The 19092-nt window shown below is 33.7% G+C and overlaps 1 protein-coding gene across 2 annotated transcripts in view; it reads left to right on the top strand.

Annotated features, from left to right (window-relative positions):
- LOC112468616 (voltage-dependent calcium channel subunit alpha-2/delta-3) overlaps positions 1-18727 on the top strand; it is a 26960-nt gene extending 8233 nt beyond the window's left edge. The window contains exons 4-24 of one of the 2 annotated variants that reach the window (XM_025037879.1): positions 638-854; positions 1404-1535; positions 2386-2988; positions 3948-4084; positions 4241-4321; positions 4460-4540; positions 4968-5042; positions 5341-5355; positions 6395-6502; positions 6593-6664; positions 6763-6904; positions 7012-7233; positions 9218-9317; positions 10458-10490; positions 12006-12110; positions 12597-12709; positions 13342-13478; positions 13554-13726; positions 14973-15169; positions 17460-17763; positions 18196-18727. In XM_025037879.1, the coding sequence (XP_024893647.1) occupies positions 638-854; positions 1404-1535; positions 2386-2988; positions 3948-4084; positions 4241-4321; positions 4460-4540; positions 4968-5042; positions 5341-5355; positions 6395-6502; positions 6593-6664; positions 6763-6904; positions 7012-7233; positions 9218-9317; positions 10458-10490; positions 12006-12110; positions 12597-12709; positions 13342-13478; positions 13554-13726; positions 14973-15169; positions 17460-17763; positions 18196-18484 (3336 nt within the window). In that variant the 3' untranslated portion in view covers positions 18485-18727. The remainder of the gene's footprint in view (positions 1-637; positions 855-1403; positions 1536-2385; positions 2989-3947; positions 4085-4240; positions 4322-4459; positions 4541-4967; positions 5043-5340; positions 5356-6394; positions 6503-6592; positions 6665-6762; positions 6905-7011; positions 7234-9217; positions 9318-10457; positions 10491-12005; positions 12111-12596; positions 12710-13341; positions 13479-13553; positions 13727-14972; positions 15170-17459; positions 17764-18195) is intronic. The other variant, XM_025037880.1, reaches the window with a different exon arrangement.
- Positions 18728-19092: the final 365 nt, after the last annotated feature.

The raw sequence follows: 19092 nt of genomic DNA, 5'->3' as shown, positions 1-19092 counted from the left end.
AGCATGAAGTAGGATATTATCCTTGCCTTAAACGGACAAATTCATGCGTTTGATGCAAGGAAGCGCTATGCTTTTTATGCATGGGAGGCGCTCATACCACAGAAGTAAGATTTTTCTCTCCGTGTAGTATTAGAACAAATAGTTTTTTTTACACGATAAACTCGACTTAATTTCTCTTGATGCAACAACATTCGTTATCTTAGATATGTTTTGTTGAAAATTTTGAATCATACTATGGATTGATCTTGATCAAAAATTGTCTTTGCTGTATCAATAAATCTGTTATATTACAATGCTATAATTAAGCTTTACTAATCATAATTATTAATTTCCTTCCACGTAACTTTGATATTTAATACAGAAAGTTGACCGTCCATGTTGCGTGGGTGTATATATTTTCCGAATTAATAAAATTACTAGACAGTGCCTAAAATCACAGGAAATAATTACCTCTGTTTTAATGGATTTTTTTCTTTTTGCTAAACAGTATTATAAGTAGAATTTTATTTATTTTATCGATATTTATTTTTACTTTTGATACTGGTTACAGGTCGTTCCAAGTTTAGCGCTAATTGAAAGCGCGTTATTTAAATTATTTAAAACATAATACATTATAGCTCATTTGTTCTGTTCACAGAGATTAGTGGAGAGCGCCGAACAGGCCGCGGTATCGGCACCGAGGGATGGAAACGTATCGCCTAAGTATTACGCCTCACATCGGCTTAATAGCTTCATCAGCGATGAGAAGGGTCCCGCGCAGGACGTGTTTCTCACTACGAATCGCCATTTCGACCACCTAGCAGTGAACGTCAGTTTGTCTGCCGTGCTTCTGCCGAGCGGAGTCAAAGACAACGGTGAGCCTCGTGATAGATAGCTTCAACAAATTTAACAAAATGTCCACCCATAAACGCAAATGTTTCGTGAATAAGGGTTATCTGCGTTTCTTTCATCGCTTTATAGTTTAACCCGTTGAGGTCACACCTCCTAAAAATAACGTAGAGGTCACATGGGGTCCAATGGACCCCACAACAGTTTCCATTTGCGTTCTTTTTGATGTATCGACTCAAACCTTGAACTGGAATTAATTTATGACTTCCTCTTGATAATCCAATAATTTTAAAAAAATTATTATGTTGAAAAAACGCGAGAAAAATTTTTTTTTTTCGAGAAATTTGACTTTTTTTACAAAAATATTTATCAAAATTTTTTGAGATAGAGTAAAAAAACTTTGTGCGTTTTACTCTCAAAATAGTATACTTTTAAGAGAGAAAAAAAAACTGGGGTCCACTGGACCCCATACCCCATGTGACCTCAACGGGTTAAATAAGGAAAGATCATCTCCCAGAAGGATGATCTGACTCACAATCAGTCACCTCTGTTGCAAATTAGCCCTTTACTTGCAGAACGTGACGTTGCCTCAGGTATTCAATGGAGCGAGTACTTGGATCTGCTGTTTGTTAATAATTACGAGAGTGACCCTACGCTCTCGTGGCAATATTATGGAGCGACGACAGGATTTTTACGTCGTTTTCCAGGTATTTAAGCAAATTTATTTATGTGTGTACGTGTAAAGTTTTATATTATTATAAATATATACCTTGTATTCCTTTCTAAAAAAAGGCATGTTAAGTCGATACTCGCATATCTCGAAGTTTTTTGTTGCCGCTTTTCCGCGATGCTAATTGGTTCTCTCGCTGCGCTTACTTCAATTAAATATCTTTTTACAGCAGAATTATCTCATTTTTTTGTATATAAAAGCAAGCAAGAATTAATCACCGAAGAATCAATATTTTATAAGATATTTATTCATATTTTAAATCAGAATTAAGTATATGATATTTTGTAAATTATTGATCTTCCTATAATATTATATATGATTCTATTATATTTTAATACTTTTATATGCAGACTAACTGAAGAAATCTTGAATTGCGGAAAAAAATTACATGCTAAGTAGCCATATAAATAATCTCTGATATTATTTAATATGTTTAAGGTTTAATAAAAACACATGTTTTTCCTTTAAAATTGTAAAATCTTTGTTCAAAACATTTTACTTTCTAAGGAAGAATTGAGATATCTGTTTTGATAAAAATGATAAAATGTGTGTGTGAGTGTATTTTTAATATTCTTCCACACATGCATACTTCGATTCGCACGCCAATTTTGATCTTATAATAAATAACTCAAGAACGAAAGCTTCTATATAAGCTTCATTTATAACATTTTCAAAATATAACACTCGAAAGACTATTTAAGTAATACGAACGTGATAGTACGATCGTGAATACAATATGCTTTCGCAACATAGATATTTTTTTACAAGAATATTGCTAGAAAATCGTGCAAGAATGGCTAGTCGTTATACATTTACATGTATTATAGCAATATCATGGCCGCCAATGGAGGGTACATTTGGGGCATCCAAGTCCTCGCATCATCGGGCCGTTCGCGACGTGTACGACTTCAGGATGTCGAATTGGTTCGTTGGGGCGGCAAACAGCCCGAAGGATCTAGCGATCCTGATCGACAGTGCGACCTATACGTCTGATCGGAATCGACGATTGACGATAGCCACAGCAAAGATCGTCCTGGACACTCTGGGGCCGGATGATTACGTGAATGTATATCGCTACGGGGAGAACGCCGAAGAGATCGTGCAATGCTTTAAGGATAGCCTGGTGCAGGCGTCGCCCGAGAACGTTCACGAGATGAAGGTGGCCTTGAGCACCGTGAAACACGAAGACACCGCGACCAACATTTCGGCCGCGCTCAGCACCGCATTCGAGATCCTTCACAAGTACAATCGCACCAGCCAGGGGAGCCAGTGCAACCAGGCTATCATGCTGATCACCTCCGATACCGACGGCCCACCCACAGAAGTGATAAAGCGTTACAATTGGCCGCATATGCCCGTGCGGCTCTTTACTTATCTCATCGGTGGCGACAAGAGCCCCGATCTCCAAAACACGGCCTGCACCAATAAAGGTAACGTTACTCGTGTGTTACTCGATTGTTTACACTGTTTATAGATGCACTACAGGGTGTCTCGTAACCAGTCTCGTAATCGGGAAAGGGATAATTCTACGAGAAAAAAGATAAAACGTAAAATCAAATTTTTTTTCACACAAAGCTTCGTTTTTGAAAAATATAAATTTTGAAAATTGGAACGTTAAAGACATTTATGTTTTTTTTTTACATTTTGAATTATTTCTAAGGATTTCTCGTACTATAGGCCAACAAATTTGTTTTGTAATGTAAACACTGCTCATGGATAGGTAGAGCGGATTAAATTGAGTAGAAAAGTTCTGTACCATTCTACGATTTTCACCCGAGATTTTGAGATTATAAGACACTGTGTATATGAAACGACGACATTCTATTAAAAATGATATCGATATACATTTTACACAACTCTTTTTTGTACTCTACAACTCAAATCGTTTTTCAATTAGTTTTATTAAAAACTGAATGTTATATTATTTTGGATACCTACTCATTTTATTTATGTGCCACTGCTAGTCATCATTAATAATCGCTGTTGAGACGAAACAATAAGAAAAAGTTGTTAAAAATTATTCAAGGACATATAAAGCACGAATATTATTATTTTTTTTTGTTTCAAAATTATTTATTCAGGAAACGAAGTCTTGAAAAATTTTACTTTATCCATTTTCTTATTCTTTCGTGTAAGATTCACTCTCATCTCCTATTTTTTCTGTTGTACCTTTTTACGAGACACTGTAAGTATTATAATTAAAAGACATTTAAACTAACTAACTTAAAGTTTAATTAGAAACATAGTATTAAGAATTAAGAGAGAAAAATGAGGTGTAATCTAAAAAGATTGAGAGATAAAATTGATACCTTAATTATAATATTGAATACTTAAGAAATACTTAATGAAGCTTTTGTGTATTCTGATGTTGTTGATGTCAATCTCGTAGGATTTTACGCGAGAATAACGAACGCGGACGAAATCCATAATAAAGTTTTCGAGTACGTGAAGGTTTTAGCGCGGCCTATGGTACTCTATCAGCATGACCATCCCCTTCACTGGAGTCCCGCTTACGTAGGTGGAAAAGTAAGAAGTTAAATTTACACATAAATAATTATTATATCAATTACATTAATTAATTCGTGCTTTACGGAATGTTTTTACAAATATAAGTAATTTCTCATTGTCGTATGTACGTAATAATTCTGCGGCGTTTCTACATTAATAACAATTGACCTTCAGAGCAGTAGATACGGCAGAGAAAATCGGGGCCAATTGATGACGTCTGTGACAGCTCCGATTTTAGATCGCCGGAATTATACGGTAATTATATTTTAAAAACAATATTTGCGTGATGGAGGCGCTTTATTTCAATATTGCGCGAAAGCCACTTTAATGTTAAGTGTGTGTGAAGTAATATGCAAATAAAGTGTACTTCAGCTTGTATATTATCATTCTAAGGTGAAAACGGCTAATTTATTGGGTATTGTCGGTACCGATGTACCTGTCGAGGAGATTCAGAAACTCGTGCCGCCTTACAAGGTACAAATTAATTTGTTTTTCTCATCATTTTATTCAGCCTAATTGTACCAATAACTTGGCTTCAGAAAGACTCGACTCTTTACAGTTTTTGTAGAATATTAATAATAATATTATATAATTTCATCTTAAATGTAGATGAGGAGAAAGAGAGAGAGAAAAAATGAATTAAATATAAGGAATAATTTATCTTTAGAATAAAATTTAGCATATCGTAAAGAGAAAATTTACTTGATAAAAGCTAGCCTCGAAGTTAGTGCAATCGGCGCTTACAGAAACTCGTGCCGCGAGTTTATATATTTTGCTCGTTGAGTTAGTATATATCACATTATTAGTGCAATTGGCGCTTACTTATATATTTTGCTCGTTGATTTTGCTAGTATCATGTTACCATAATATACGTATTAATAACGTGTTTCTTACGTTACAGTTAGGAGTTAATGGATATTCGTTTATTGTTGACAATAATGGCAGAGTTCTGTATCATCCTGACCTGCGGCTTCTCGTGAGTATCAATAACGTATTTTATTCGCGAAAAACGATAATGTGTTCAAACTAGTTTCGCGAATATATTGTAATTTTATCGCCAGCACACTTTTTCATTCTAGCATATATGTACATAAGACGAATAAATTTTCAAAACAATCTCTAAGTTCGACAAAATTTAGAAGCTTATAATAAAAAAAGCCTATCAATCTCTTCTTTTTCTTCTTTCTCACCCTTTTTATCTTTACTTTTTTATTTTTTTATGTGTTAAGAGAGACATGAATAATATCATAATATTACATAAATGTTTCACGCAGCCTGGAAACACAGAAGTAAGTAAAATTCATTATATTGATGTGCTCAATCATTAAATGTACAGAGGGTAACGGAAGACGATTATGAATTTTTTGATTTTTAATAACTTTTTATTTTTCGCACTATCGACGTAATTTAGACCTCATTTTAGAATTAAAAGTGCCCTTTTTTGATAAGTGAAAGAGGACACTTTTAAAACTCTTAAAACAAAATGGATATCAATAAGACATATATAGTTCCGTATACCTAACGGTTCAAGATTCTGCGCTATCGCACGCATCGAAAACTTTGGAGTTTTCAAAGACTTTGGAGTTCACGCGAACAAAATTAAATTCTCCTCTAAAGAAGAACTGATTAAGTCTTCAGATGCAGATCAATGCAGATCCCGAAGGATCATTTTGTTTGGAGCTATTTGAAACGAAAGCTGTGAGGAAATAAACAAATTAAAGATACGACAGGTCACAAACACGCCTTTAAAATAAATTTCGAAGAATTTCCTCAAGAATTGATCAATAAGGTTCTCCAAGCTCCATGTCTGACCTGAGCAATTATTAAAAATCTATAGGACAAAATGGAATTATATCGAAAAAAAAAAAACTGTTAAAAGCAATTAATATATAAATAAAGAGTTATTAAAGATCGAGAGTGTTCACAATCACGTTTTGTCACCCTGTTGTTATAGAAATAGAGTATATGCAGAACATCTAATAAAATTGGGACCAAATTGATACAGCGCATTATGAGGATTAAGCATATAAAAAAAGTTTATAAAAGACCTTGTCTGAGAATGCTTTATTAAGGAGTTGTGAGAAATCAATAATTCACAAGAGCGAAATATCGCGATAACATCTTAGACTGATATATTTCTTGTTTTAAATTATAAAAATTATTAAAGTGCTTTTGTTGGAATTTATGTTAACTTTTGTCGAGATAAAAAATGATATATGTGAATTTATACTTTCCATCAATCACTCTAATTTCGTTCACGCGCGCGCGCGCACACAAAAGGTAATGTTCTATGTAAAGAATTAAAAGAAATATACGTTTCTTTTTCAGTACGATGAAACGTTGAAACCTTCGTATATAAGTGTAGATCTATCGGAAGTTGAACTCGCAGAATACGATGGCCCTTCGGCTCCCCCGAACAACTCGCTTCTGCTCGATGTAAGTGCGACATTTCCGTTATTTTATCATTAATTTTTTTATAATGTCTAATGTTACAATAGTGATTTTTGATAATGTTATTCTTTTTAGCTGAGACGCGACATGATCGATCAAAAAGAAGGAGAAACGGACTTTACAATCAAAATACATTATGATGATATGGTAAGTTATTATTTAAAAAAGCAATTACGAGCTTAATGTCATAATCGTAGAGATGATATAATTTCTGTTTTATTACGCGATGCTTTGTTGATTTGCAGAAAAGAGTTACGATTAGACGGCATAACTATTTTTACAAGCCGATCGAGGGTACCCCGTTTTCTTTAGGCTTGGCCCTACCGGAAGGCTACGGCATGTTCGAATTACGGGCTGAGCAAGAAATCAAGCTCGCCATCGTAAATGGTAAATTTCTCATTACAATTGCGCGTGTTAATTTAAAATGATAGAGAAAAACCGGCGCGTTTTTGATAACGTCGGATTCTGTGCGAATTTATCATGTTGCGTTGCAGTAACGGAGTATTTCAAGGGAGGCAACTGGAAAGTGCATCCCGATTGGATTTACTGCGAATATAATTCGGCTTCCGATAAGTTCTTTTCCTCCCCGGAGGAACGCGTCCTGCACTTCCTGGCACGGACGCGCCGACCGGGATGGAAATGGATGTCCTTGAGAGCAAGGAGTCCCAGCTCGCATCACAAACAGGCGAGCAAGCCGGATAAAGATTCTTATTATTGTAAGTACACACACGTCATATTAATTTAACGTCTTAAGGCTACATTTTTGGTTGCAAGCGCTTAAAATTAGGAGATTTTTCGGAAATTTTGTTTAAAGAAACTCTTGACTTGATTAATTTTTTGTTTGTATAGGCTTGTTTATTAACATTTTAATGTAAGATATAATTTTTTTTAAATTTATTTATTGAAACTTCCGTTTGTGTGTGTAAATCTTCTTTTTACGAGTTGCCTCAAAAAATCTTTTTCTCTATGGTGACCATTCTAACTTGTCTCTGGGTAATCTGAAACAAAAAATTAAAATGGGATATAATTTTCACATGTATGACTATCGCATGAACTAAAATAAAATGGAAAAAAAAAGAATAGAAAGTAACAAAGTGTTGTTCCGAACAAGAAACATCGATTTTTCGAAAAAATTGGCCATATTTTTGCAATAATAAAGAAAGTACAAGCTGTAATAAAATAATTCTAGTTTATGCCAGAAAGAGACTTGTGTTCTATATTTCCTGAAAATTTGAAGTTAATCGGACTATCCGAGATATCGTGGTCGTTAGGTAAAAAAATGTTGTTTCGAGAAAAACGTTTAAACGGTTTAAAATTTTAAGTACAGTTAACTATAAAATTTCAAGTACTTACAGCTGTTTTGCACTAGTAAGCTATTGCTGGACCATAAATTAAATCTTCTTCTTTTTCATAAAAGACCTTTAGTGTTATTGATCATCATCCTTTCGTGGGATTCGAGCCTCTTTAGTACTTTATTAGGCGGACACTGTCTTCAACCGCTGGCTGTTGCGAGAATCAGCAAATAATTTGGCTTGCAGACCAATAGTTACATTTATTGTTGTCAATGAGAATTGCATTGAATTCTTCATTAAAAATCCCGACGTCATAGATACGCAGCAATTTTAATTGTTTTGGAACCACAATGAAGATGCTTAGGCGCGATATGCCAAATTGTAAAATTGAAATTCTTGTTGTATTTTGCACTTACACACACAAGTACAGAAAACATTGAAATGCTGTCCTCTTTATATCTAAAGATCTGTCCCAACCCGAATCGACGCGAATCCGAAGAAATGCGCTACGCGTTTTGTTTTCTATCTGCGCATCTGTCAGATAAACGGTTTCTATAGTTTAGCAAGTTTTTCAAATTTCAACATAATATTTCAAGGATATATTTTAAAGACTTTTAACTTTCAAAATATGAAATTGATTTTTTTTTTATTTGACAACCGAAAATGTAGCCTTGATAAGTCACAGATTTGTGAAAAATATCTAATGCATAAAACGATTTATTATATTAAGAACGTTGCACATTTTATCGGCTCGTCGGATAGTAAAACGATGAGATATCAATTAAAATATATTTTTTAATTTACTTAAAGTGTAATGTTTACAAGGATTGCTTTAAGGCTTTTACAGAATGTAGTAAATAGCATTTCAGGGAAAAGATTTCATGGTAAAAATCAATATCATGCTCAGTTGAACATTGTACATTGCAATACGCAAGCGCATAATATTTTATTTTTAGATATTATTTTTATAGGATGAATAACGCCTCCGAAAAGAATAAAACATTTTGAAAACTGATTCGCAATTAGTATCCAGAGTTTAATAATAAAATTGTGAATTATTTATGCTATTTTATTTTTTATTACATTAAAATTAAAAAATTAAATTAAACAATCAATAATGACATGGAACAAAATTACCCGTAAAATATTCTTTATAATAAATTATAACCATTAAATATTTCATTGCTTGTTTAATATCCTTTTGGATGAAAATATGAATTTGTAATTTAATTGAGCGATCTATAACTTACTAATTGTACCCTTATCTTATATGAGAAATATTGCATACGAAAATTTTTCTAATTTAAATTGAAAGATCGCAAATTTGCGCATATAAAAAACCTATCTCAAACTTCTCGAGCGGTGTCAATCGATGTAGTACTGATTTAACACAATTGTGACGTTTCAGGTGACAAAAAATTAGTGCAATCACTGGTCTTAGATGCTTTGGTGACGGACGGATTCGATAAAAGGGAAACGCAGAGGATGCATAAAGAGGAGAACGAAAAGTAAGTTCCGTGTCGGCAGTAGACAAGAGTGCACGTCCCGTCTTTCATTCTCACCCATTTATCACACTAATTAATTGCAAATTATGCAATCGAGCACAGCAATGCACAAGCACGCGGTTTACCATTCACGCACCGCATAACGCCGGTTACTTTTGCAAATTGATTCGATCGCCACTTCCGCCTTGATTATAGCCCGTGATGCGTCTTGGTTTGCACAAGTTGTGTAGCAAATGCTAAACCTTGAAAATGCAATGTCTTTTTTTTATAGCATTGATAGACGGATAAAGTTTCTGACGGTCGTCAGAATATTGTTCGGAACTCGATCGAGAGTGTATGTGTATATGAAAAAGAGATACTCTACATATACACGTGCTACTTGCGTGGGATATTAAAGGCGATAGAGAGGGGGAGAGAGAGAGAGAGAGAGAGAGAGAGAGAGAGAGAGAGAGAGAGATTGCTCGCACATTGTTTAACATAGGCCCGGTAAAAAATTTTTTATATAAAAATATACATAATTATTGTTTAGATATAATATATATACATATAATATATCTATATATGATTTCTTTCTCTTGTATAATTTTTCTTCTTATCTTATAGGAAAAATAAGAAGAATAATTGGAAAATAATTATAAAAATAACTTTTATAATGTTTTTTTTACGAAAAGTAAAATTGCGATTATATTATACAATTCTATACATAATCATATATAATTATATTTCATACATGATTATTACATTTATATATGATTATATATGCGCAATTTTCTCGTTTTTTCAAATTTTACTTTTCATAAAAAAAGTAATGCAAAAATTATTTTTTAAATTATTTTTAAATTTCTTCTTATTATTTTTCCAGTATATTTGAACAGAGATTATATAAGAGAAAGAAAATACATGTAAAATCTATTATATACAATCTATTATATACAATTATATATATTTATATATATGTATAATTTTTATATTTTTTGCCGGAGGTATATATCGTACAAAGAGAAATCGCAGTGCGACAAAAGTTATCACTACCTTGTAACATACCAAGTGCACTATGAGCAACCGTCCAACATTTCATTTCACAATATTATCTTTTATTGCATATTTTTATTACATTTTATTATTGTGTGTCTCCACCGCTAGCCCTATTGCCATACTGATGGCTCTACTGCACAGGTAATCCATTATGCACAATTATTTGTCTAACACGTTAAACATGTTTGTCGATAATGCACGGTAATACTCACTTTGTGATGATCGTATGTTGTTTAAAATATGTTTGTTATCTTCGACATGGATAAAGACGTATTAAGACGTTGCGATCGAACGTTGAATTTATTTGGTGATTGCGAAATTCAAAGATGATAGATATACGCGCAAAAAGTGTATTAAAAACCGTATGTTTTGGCAAGTCTTTATACACACGACACATGTGCCTACATATATAATTGACTATATTAAAACCGACGGTGCAATCGGAAAGACAGTGATTCCTTGTAAGAAAATGACATATGTAAAGAAAAAAAATGGTAGGAAAATATCTTTGTGAAATTTGGTATCGAAAAAATTAAATATAAATTAAGATGTTTAGAAAAGAATTCATATTTAATAAAATAGATAAGATTATATAAGCCTTAATATCGATAAGTAACTATGGAAGATTGTATAATCTTTCGTCATCGACTATAGTCAATGTACGAGCTAAAGTGAATGCTTGACAGCCGTCGACTATAGCCGTCCTATTTTTGGAAAATTTTGCCATGTAAAAAAATTGGTGGATTGAGAGAAGATAGATTCATTAGGTAAATTTAAATTTACCCGATGCATTCGTGTTGATCTTCTTTGATTCTCCTATTTTTTACATGATTAGTCTAAACCAAAAGAAAAAAGAAACGAAACAAAGAGATGGTTTCTGAATCGCCGCGGCGCGCCGTATAAAATTAATTTATTGCCGTAAAATAAATCGGTTTACGATGTTAAAAATATGTAATATTCCCAGGAATGAGATCTATATATGGCTCGAGAATAAAAATAATAAGACGAGTACAAGGAGTTAGCGAGATAGAGCGATATTTTATCAAGTCGGCTGTTTTGGCTACAAATAAAGTGACAATTAACGCTCGAGATTCGCTTGCTCCTAAAATGGCGAAATGATTTAATTGCAATCGAAGCAAGAAATAATCGGGAAACATTGTAAAGACATCAAAACATCAAGAAAGTATATGATCGCTGTAAAGATTTATTGTCGTATCAATGTGTATCCTAAATTTTCATTAAGGAATCACTTTCTTTTTTTACTCTACCGTCAGGTATTAGACGCTCTGTATATTTTTAATTAATGTTACGATTATTGAACGCGATTAATTCAAATTGCCAAATCTACAAAATGTTGAAATCGATAGAGATATTTTTTTTACATAGGAATCTCAAATGTCAAGGTCGGCGTCTCAAATCGACATTTTCGCGGCTTCTATGTCACATCTCGCACTTGTTTCCTTGTGCTTTTTAATCGACAGAGGAAAAGCTGTAAGCTATCGATCGGAAATCGCTCCACGATCGTGCCACGATTAAAGTGAATTAGTTTGATTTGCAATTCGGCTATTGAATATGCAAAAAAAAATTGCATACCGTGGTGGCGTGTTTATTGTACTACCGAGAATACGGTTTACATGGCGCGTTTTACAATTACAGTCAGGGCAAGGGTAGATTTGGCGTTACGAGGAGCTTCATTGCCACCAGAAGCGGACTCCTGCGCTGGCACGAGCATCTGCAGAGTGAAGGAAACACCGAAGAACCGTGAGCTTATTTTTAACGATAAGACTATCAGATAAATGTTATGAGCCGTATGTGAAACAGCATTCGTTTGTTATTAAGTTGTTCGAATACATTTTGGAAAACGACAGATGTAATGCGATTTAGTACCGATTGCTTTTTTTGCATAAATGGTCACTTGAGGTGATATTTACACCCCAATTAAAAGTTATTGTTCTTAATTACACATTGCATATTTTTAATTGTTCTATAATTTATTGGTATTTGAGGATAACATGTATGTAGATTATGATATAGGTATAGATATGTATATATACTCAACATTTACTGAAAAAAGTAAGGAAAAACAAAAAAAATATTTTAAAAAACGAAAGAAGCACGTTAAAATTACTGTGACGTGAAAATTACTGTGAGTGAGCTCCATTTCTTTGATACGGGGATGTAAAAATCACCCTAGGCGCCCGTTTCTAAGTTAAACACGGTCTGCATTCTAACGTCATTTGCACATAGACGATTCGCTGAAAGGCACGCGAGAGCCATGGATTCGTCGTGGTACAAACGCGCAGTGGATCAACACTCCATAGAACCGGAAAGCTTCGTCTTCAGCGTACCGTTTGACGCGGGTAAATATACATATTTTATATAACACACATTTATAATATTCTCTGAGCGAGAAGTATGGAAAGAGCGGTTTTGTTAAAGTATATCTAAGAATGTAGTTAAATATAGATCTGAAAAAATTCATATTCCAATCTATCTAAATAATTATATTGAACGCTTGCTAAAATGTCAAAATTGCACTTGCACGGAAAGAACAATTTTGAGTAATTATTTACTTTAGGGGACACCAAGCCAATGACTTTGAGCTTGACATATGTCAAGCTCATTGATTATTATCAAAGACATATCACCCTGAGTAACTTTTCCTTATTACTTAATCGGCGATCATTGCTTATTTAAAAGTTATGAATAAAAAAGTATGAATAAAAATATTTAGAATGGTAAATATTTAGGGAGCTATATCCCCAACTTCCATAATTTTGAAATGTTGTCAAGGTCATCACCTTGAGTAATGTTGTGAAGGTTTTAATTACATAATTAAGCTATAGCTACATGTCCATGCAAACAATACAATTTTATTTCTACATAAGTTATGTGTCATATGTTGTCAAACGTACGTAAGAAACATCTTCGATTAACGCTACATTATTTATTTGATTATATTTTGTTGATTATATGATTGTTGCATTATTAGCCGATACAGCCGATCCACTTGTTACCGCCACTCATGCCATATTCATCGGGAAGGGTCACAAAGCACCAGCAGCGGTAGTGGGTTTGCAATTTCAACACTCGTCCTTGGCGACTCACTTCGTGAACATCACTTCGACGGTGAGTAGAATGCTTGATTCTTTCCCCACGCATAATTAATCGCGCGGAATATGATGAGTAAACTTGCTTTTTTAGTGTACCGGTATGACGGGATGTAAAAAGAATTGCGCCTCGGAGGAACTTGACTGTTACATTCTTGATAACAATGGATTTATTATCATAAGCGAACGTCACGAGCACACCGGAAAGTTCTTCGGCGAGATAGATGGAACTATAATGGATTCCTTAGTACAAGATAGGATATATAGGTAATTATAGATGAAATGTTTATTTATACAGAGCATGATTAAAATATAAATTCTGAATTGTGTGCTACTGAAAATAGAAGACTCCTACGCTGATATCAGCAATCATCACGAATTCAAAAAATCGTTTATTGCAATTCTCGTAATTTAACCTTTCAAACATCTCGAGATTCATTAGTTTTGATGTATTTGTTAAAATCTACGTGCGATTTGTTTTCCCAATAATTCTAATTTTCCGTAATTGTAGATTTACATTTTTTTCTTGCATGTTATACACTCATTGCCCTTTGAATTCTGTTCGAAATGGTTCGGATTCATGTTTAGGACAACGCAACTTTTCTCTCAGTTAACTCTATGAAAATCAAATTGTGTATAATTAAATTCGTTATTTATCTCAATAAAACCGTACAGAGCTTGTTAATTTATATGATCATTCTTCTCATTTTCGTTTGAACTTTAATTGATTTTTTTTACTATCTTTAAAAGTGTATATTTGCTAAATCTTCCATTATATCTTCAAGATCCTTTGTGCACGAAACGTTCTGCATTTTTTCTAATAAATTAAAGAATAGTTCTATTATCTCAGAAAGCGTCTATATTGCAAAAATGTTGCGCAATATTGCTGCAATATTGTATATAAAATTGCAACAATGTTGTAATATCCGTTTTTTTTTAATATAACGTCAAAAAAAGAGAAGGGAGAGTTATATGTTTTAGTTATTGCGCGCTAAGAGTTATTGTGCGCGCACGCATAATATAATGAATACAATGTACTTACATAACATAATGTTGCTGCAAGCAATAGTAAGCAAAAGTAAGAATGAACTTTAACCGAAACAAATTTGAAGGGCGCATAAATATCTTAAAATAAAAAATTTGGAATTATACTCAAAGATATTTATTTGCGATACTTTTATAATGATTTTGACGTGGTTACCATTATAAATCAATTTTCAAATATTGCCGCAATTTTGCAACTCTATTCCTTTACATGGCCGCATTCAGGAAAGACAACTGTTGAGTGAGCGGTCAGTGATTCTTTAATATGATTGGTTCTTACCTTTGGTTCTTCTCCGGATCTAAGTGTAACAACCAATCATAATGAGCGCTCACTCAACAGTTGTGTTGCCTGAACGCGGCCAAAAGGTTGCGTTATAAGGTGAAAGATTGCAAGTATTGCTGCAATATTCCGGAATCGAACTGACAAGTTCGGGACATTAAGATATTTTATATGATATATATTTCTCAGAAAAGTGACCGTCATCGATTATCAAGGGACTTGCAGCCCTCAGGAATCTAATCAGTCATCGGCGCCGCGAAGTCTATCTGATTCTATCATAACGACGGCAGCGGCATTCGGCAACTTTCTTTGGACTTTGACTTTGAGTCTCAATATTCAAGATTTATGGCAGACGACATTGGCGTTGGCTAACGACGTGATGGACGGTAATATTTAAAAAATATATTTATACTTGCATGATAAATGAAACAATAAATTATATAAATACAAGGGTAGCGGATAGCATTTATTTCGTTAAATTATGTAGCAAGAGTACATGCATTCCATTTTATTTATACATACAAATTACGAGATATTAATGTGATTTCTTTTAGAACTCCGCATAATTTTTCAGAATTTCTATATAAATTTCAGAATTTTTCACAAATTTTTTCTATTTTTTTTAAATATAAATTAAGACATTTTTCAGACATGCTGAGAGAGTCTACAGCTTTTCTAAAATTCTTTATAATTCTTTATAATTTTATTACTCTTTCTGAAAATAAAAACTTATAAAATCTGTAGAAGTTAAAAGTACGAGGGTCGGTATGAAAGTAATGCCTTCTAATATTTTTCTTTTGAATCTGGCGCTATAGAAAATTTTGCGTTTCAATGAGTTGTTATTTACAGTCTCTAGTTGCGTTACGTTGAATGGTATTGTGATCATTTACGTGAGTGTGTCACAGGAGCAGTTCGAACTACTCAGTAAAACTTATAAAAATTTTTTATGGCGCCAGATTCATAAGAAATAAATTAGGAGGCATTGCTTTCGTACCGACCCTCGTATTTTTAAAGAAATTTTCATAAAAAATTTAAAATATGAAAAATTCTTAAAAATATTGTAAGAATTTTTTTCTACCATAGTGTGCAAATAAGCTAGAGTAACTCTTGTGCTTCCAACAATATAATGCTAATTTTAGAAACCATTTTCATCAAGATTATTTTCAAAGACATAACAATAATACAGAATCTATTATTTCACAGTTATCAAAACTATCAAACAGTTATATAGAATATATTTCTCAAATAATGAGGACTAAACTAATTCTAGATTAGTCATCAAAATATGTATCATAAGTGGAAGGAAGATTTGTTATTTTCATAAACAGACAGAAATCTGAAAGGGACATAAGCCCAGAATAGATAGATAAAACAGTTTTCCGTCAGTAGACGGATTGCCGGATTAATATCAGTATATGAATTTTAAATATTACAAAAAGATATTAAATGACTATTAAAAAATCTACCATTCCGTAATCATTTGAATGATATAATTTGTTTAAATGTTACGAAATGGTACATTCTGCTCGATTTCTGCTGTCAGATTATATTGGCAGGTTCTACTAACAAAACACAAGCAAGATGCATCATAATATTTTGTGACCAGACTTTATTCAGGTGACGGTATAGGCAAGCGAGATTGCAGTACAATAATGCGTTAAATCGAAAGTCCATTGATTATGAGCGATTGACAAGAACTAACTCTGAACTCAAGATTTGCTTAATAAGCAGGATGGTTTTTTAAATGCCTAATAAGGAAAAGTTTTCATGGTAAAGATATTCTCAGTGATTTACCATTGTCTTGAATTTTTATCGATTTGACTGTCAAGCAACAGTCACATCGACGAACGACATCCATATTCGTAAATTATGTTATGAAGTTAGAGCGTTTTTCTCGACTGCATTTTTGGATCCTACGACCATTCGGCCACAGTCTCACACAATTGAATGCCTTGATCCTCGTTTTTTATCACACTGAGGAAGCCGAACCAAGGGACCGAAACGTTTTGTTATATATTTTATTAATTTTCGATTTTTATAACCGTCGCCCGACTAACGTATTGGCTCTCATTTGCCTTGTTTTTATATACTTTATATACTTTTTACATACTGTTTATATACTTTCAGTAAGAATAGATAGTAGGGGAGAATGGGGTAACTGCGAATACGGGGTAAATGCGAATGACAGGGAGTTTTTGCAATACTGTCTTTCAGATATACGGGGTAAACGCTAAAATCATATTATTCATGTTATCGGCTAGAAATAAGATATAACTGGCGCACACACATCGTTCATCGTAACGCTACCCAGATAATGCGCAATGGACGCTACGGTAACGTACATACGGCAAACGGTATTTAAATATAAGATGGAGAACTTATTAGACGTTGCTGCTTTCGATTTTAATTTTGCTGAAAAAGCTATATAAACGAGTATATAAACGAAGTTATTGGTACCACGTGAAAATGAACGTATCATCAGAAACATGCAAAAATTTTAAATAATTTGGCGTCAGAGGAATGTAAAGTAAAATTCCGATTTGAAAGAGAACATATATAGGAAGAACTTGCAGTTGCTCTTGACATACCTTATCGAATAGAAACGGAAAACCGATATAGCGTTTGAAAATTAAAGATCACGTTTTTACGTTGATGAAACGCGTTTATCTTTTCCAGATGATCTAGTGTTCTCTGACGACGAGGAGACGCACGAGTTCGAGTCGCTGACGCCTGCCGACTCGACGGACGAGGTAACGTCGGATGAGAACAATGTGTACGTGAGATTTCCGGTGATCGCACCAGCGACACCGGCCTCGCCGCCGACCACACGGGCTACTTCTGCTCATTATCCGATGAAATTGCGCGCCTGCGAGAAGAAAACGGATTTGTATATCCTGCAACCCGAGCGACTCAACACCAGCGGCCAGAGCAACCCTCTAAAAGGAAAACTCACCAATTGTCACGTAACCGGATGTGAAAGGTAATCTGAAAGTGATTGTATATAAATGACTGATTCGCATTTCGAAAATTAGAAAGAAAAATCTGCCCCGGTCTCCCCTAATTGTGTTGTATTATTTTTTAGAGTATTTGATTTTAATTTATGAAATTGATAATTACAAATCAATTAGAACTTAATAAATTTTAATTTATCATACTTATAATGTCACTGAATTTCTCTTCGTTATATGTAAATCTTTGTGTCACAATAACTTACATCTCTCTATTTTCGAAAGTGATGCAGAGAATCGACTGTCTTAAGTAATGTCTTAAGATGCTAATACGGCTCTGTGATTGGTTCATAACATTTTAAGATTGTACTTAAGATGGTCTTAAATATAAGATCCGACTATAAATACCGGCCTAAGTGATCTGTGATGAATACATTTTCTTCTTGTTTTTCGTCTCGGTGCAGACCGTTTAGTGTCCAAAAGATCCGTCACACCAACCTGATATTGCTGGTGGTCGACACGTTGTGCCCGTGCGGCAGTAAGCAGCTAAGCATCGAGCCAATCGAGGCGCTAACCGAGCCTGGGGCGTGTACGGCACGGAGAGAACGCCTGTATCGACGAAGACCACCGAAATGCATAAATTATCACCCCGAGGAGATGGAGATCAAATTTTGCGGTAGCGCCGGCCGTCTCTTTAACTACTCGTTGAGTCTTATGTCTCTCTTATTCGTCATCACAGTGCGGCTTACGTGACTCTGTCGGGATTAATTAATTGCGCGTGTCCAAGCGCGTGCACGTAAACCACATAAAGCATACACATACATACTCATACATGTGTTTACAAATTACCTTTTTAAAATGGATTTAGCGTTGTCGTTTCTATGGAACAGTTATAAAGAGGAAAAAATAAGAAGAGAGGAGCAGTGTACTAGGTTCGCGAATTGTCACTACTTGACACAAGAATGATGAAATATATACATATACACACATACATACATATGTATATAATATATATATATATATATATTATATAGTATATGGGGTACCATATCATATCCATATCAATATCATATGATATGATACCATATCATATCCATATCAATAAACTATTAATATAATGTTATATGATATGGTATATTATATGATATAATATATATATATGCCTATCTATGTGTTACGATATCCAGTTATAAATTTTGTTATGCGAGAAAATCCTAAATATTTATGTGTGCGATCTCGTCACATGTACGAAATTTATCCTCGATGCCGGACTAAAAGCAATAAGTGTCCTGTGCAATATGACGCTCATGAAAGAGAACGAAAGAGTAGATTTGTTGGTACTAATAGTTTGTTGGTACAAT

This window comes from Temnothorax curvispinosus, unplaced genomic scaffold (genome assembly GCF_003070985.1).
Source record: "Temnothorax curvispinosus isolate PA1 unplaced genomic scaffold, ASM307098v1 QBEX01001795.1, whole genome shotgun sequence".
Lineage (NCBI taxonomy): Eukaryota > Metazoa > Arthropoda > Insecta > Hymenoptera > Formicidae > Temnothorax > Temnothorax curvispinosus.
Note: the sequence above shows the minus strand (reverse complement) of the source record. Positions and strands in the feature narration are given on the sequence as shown.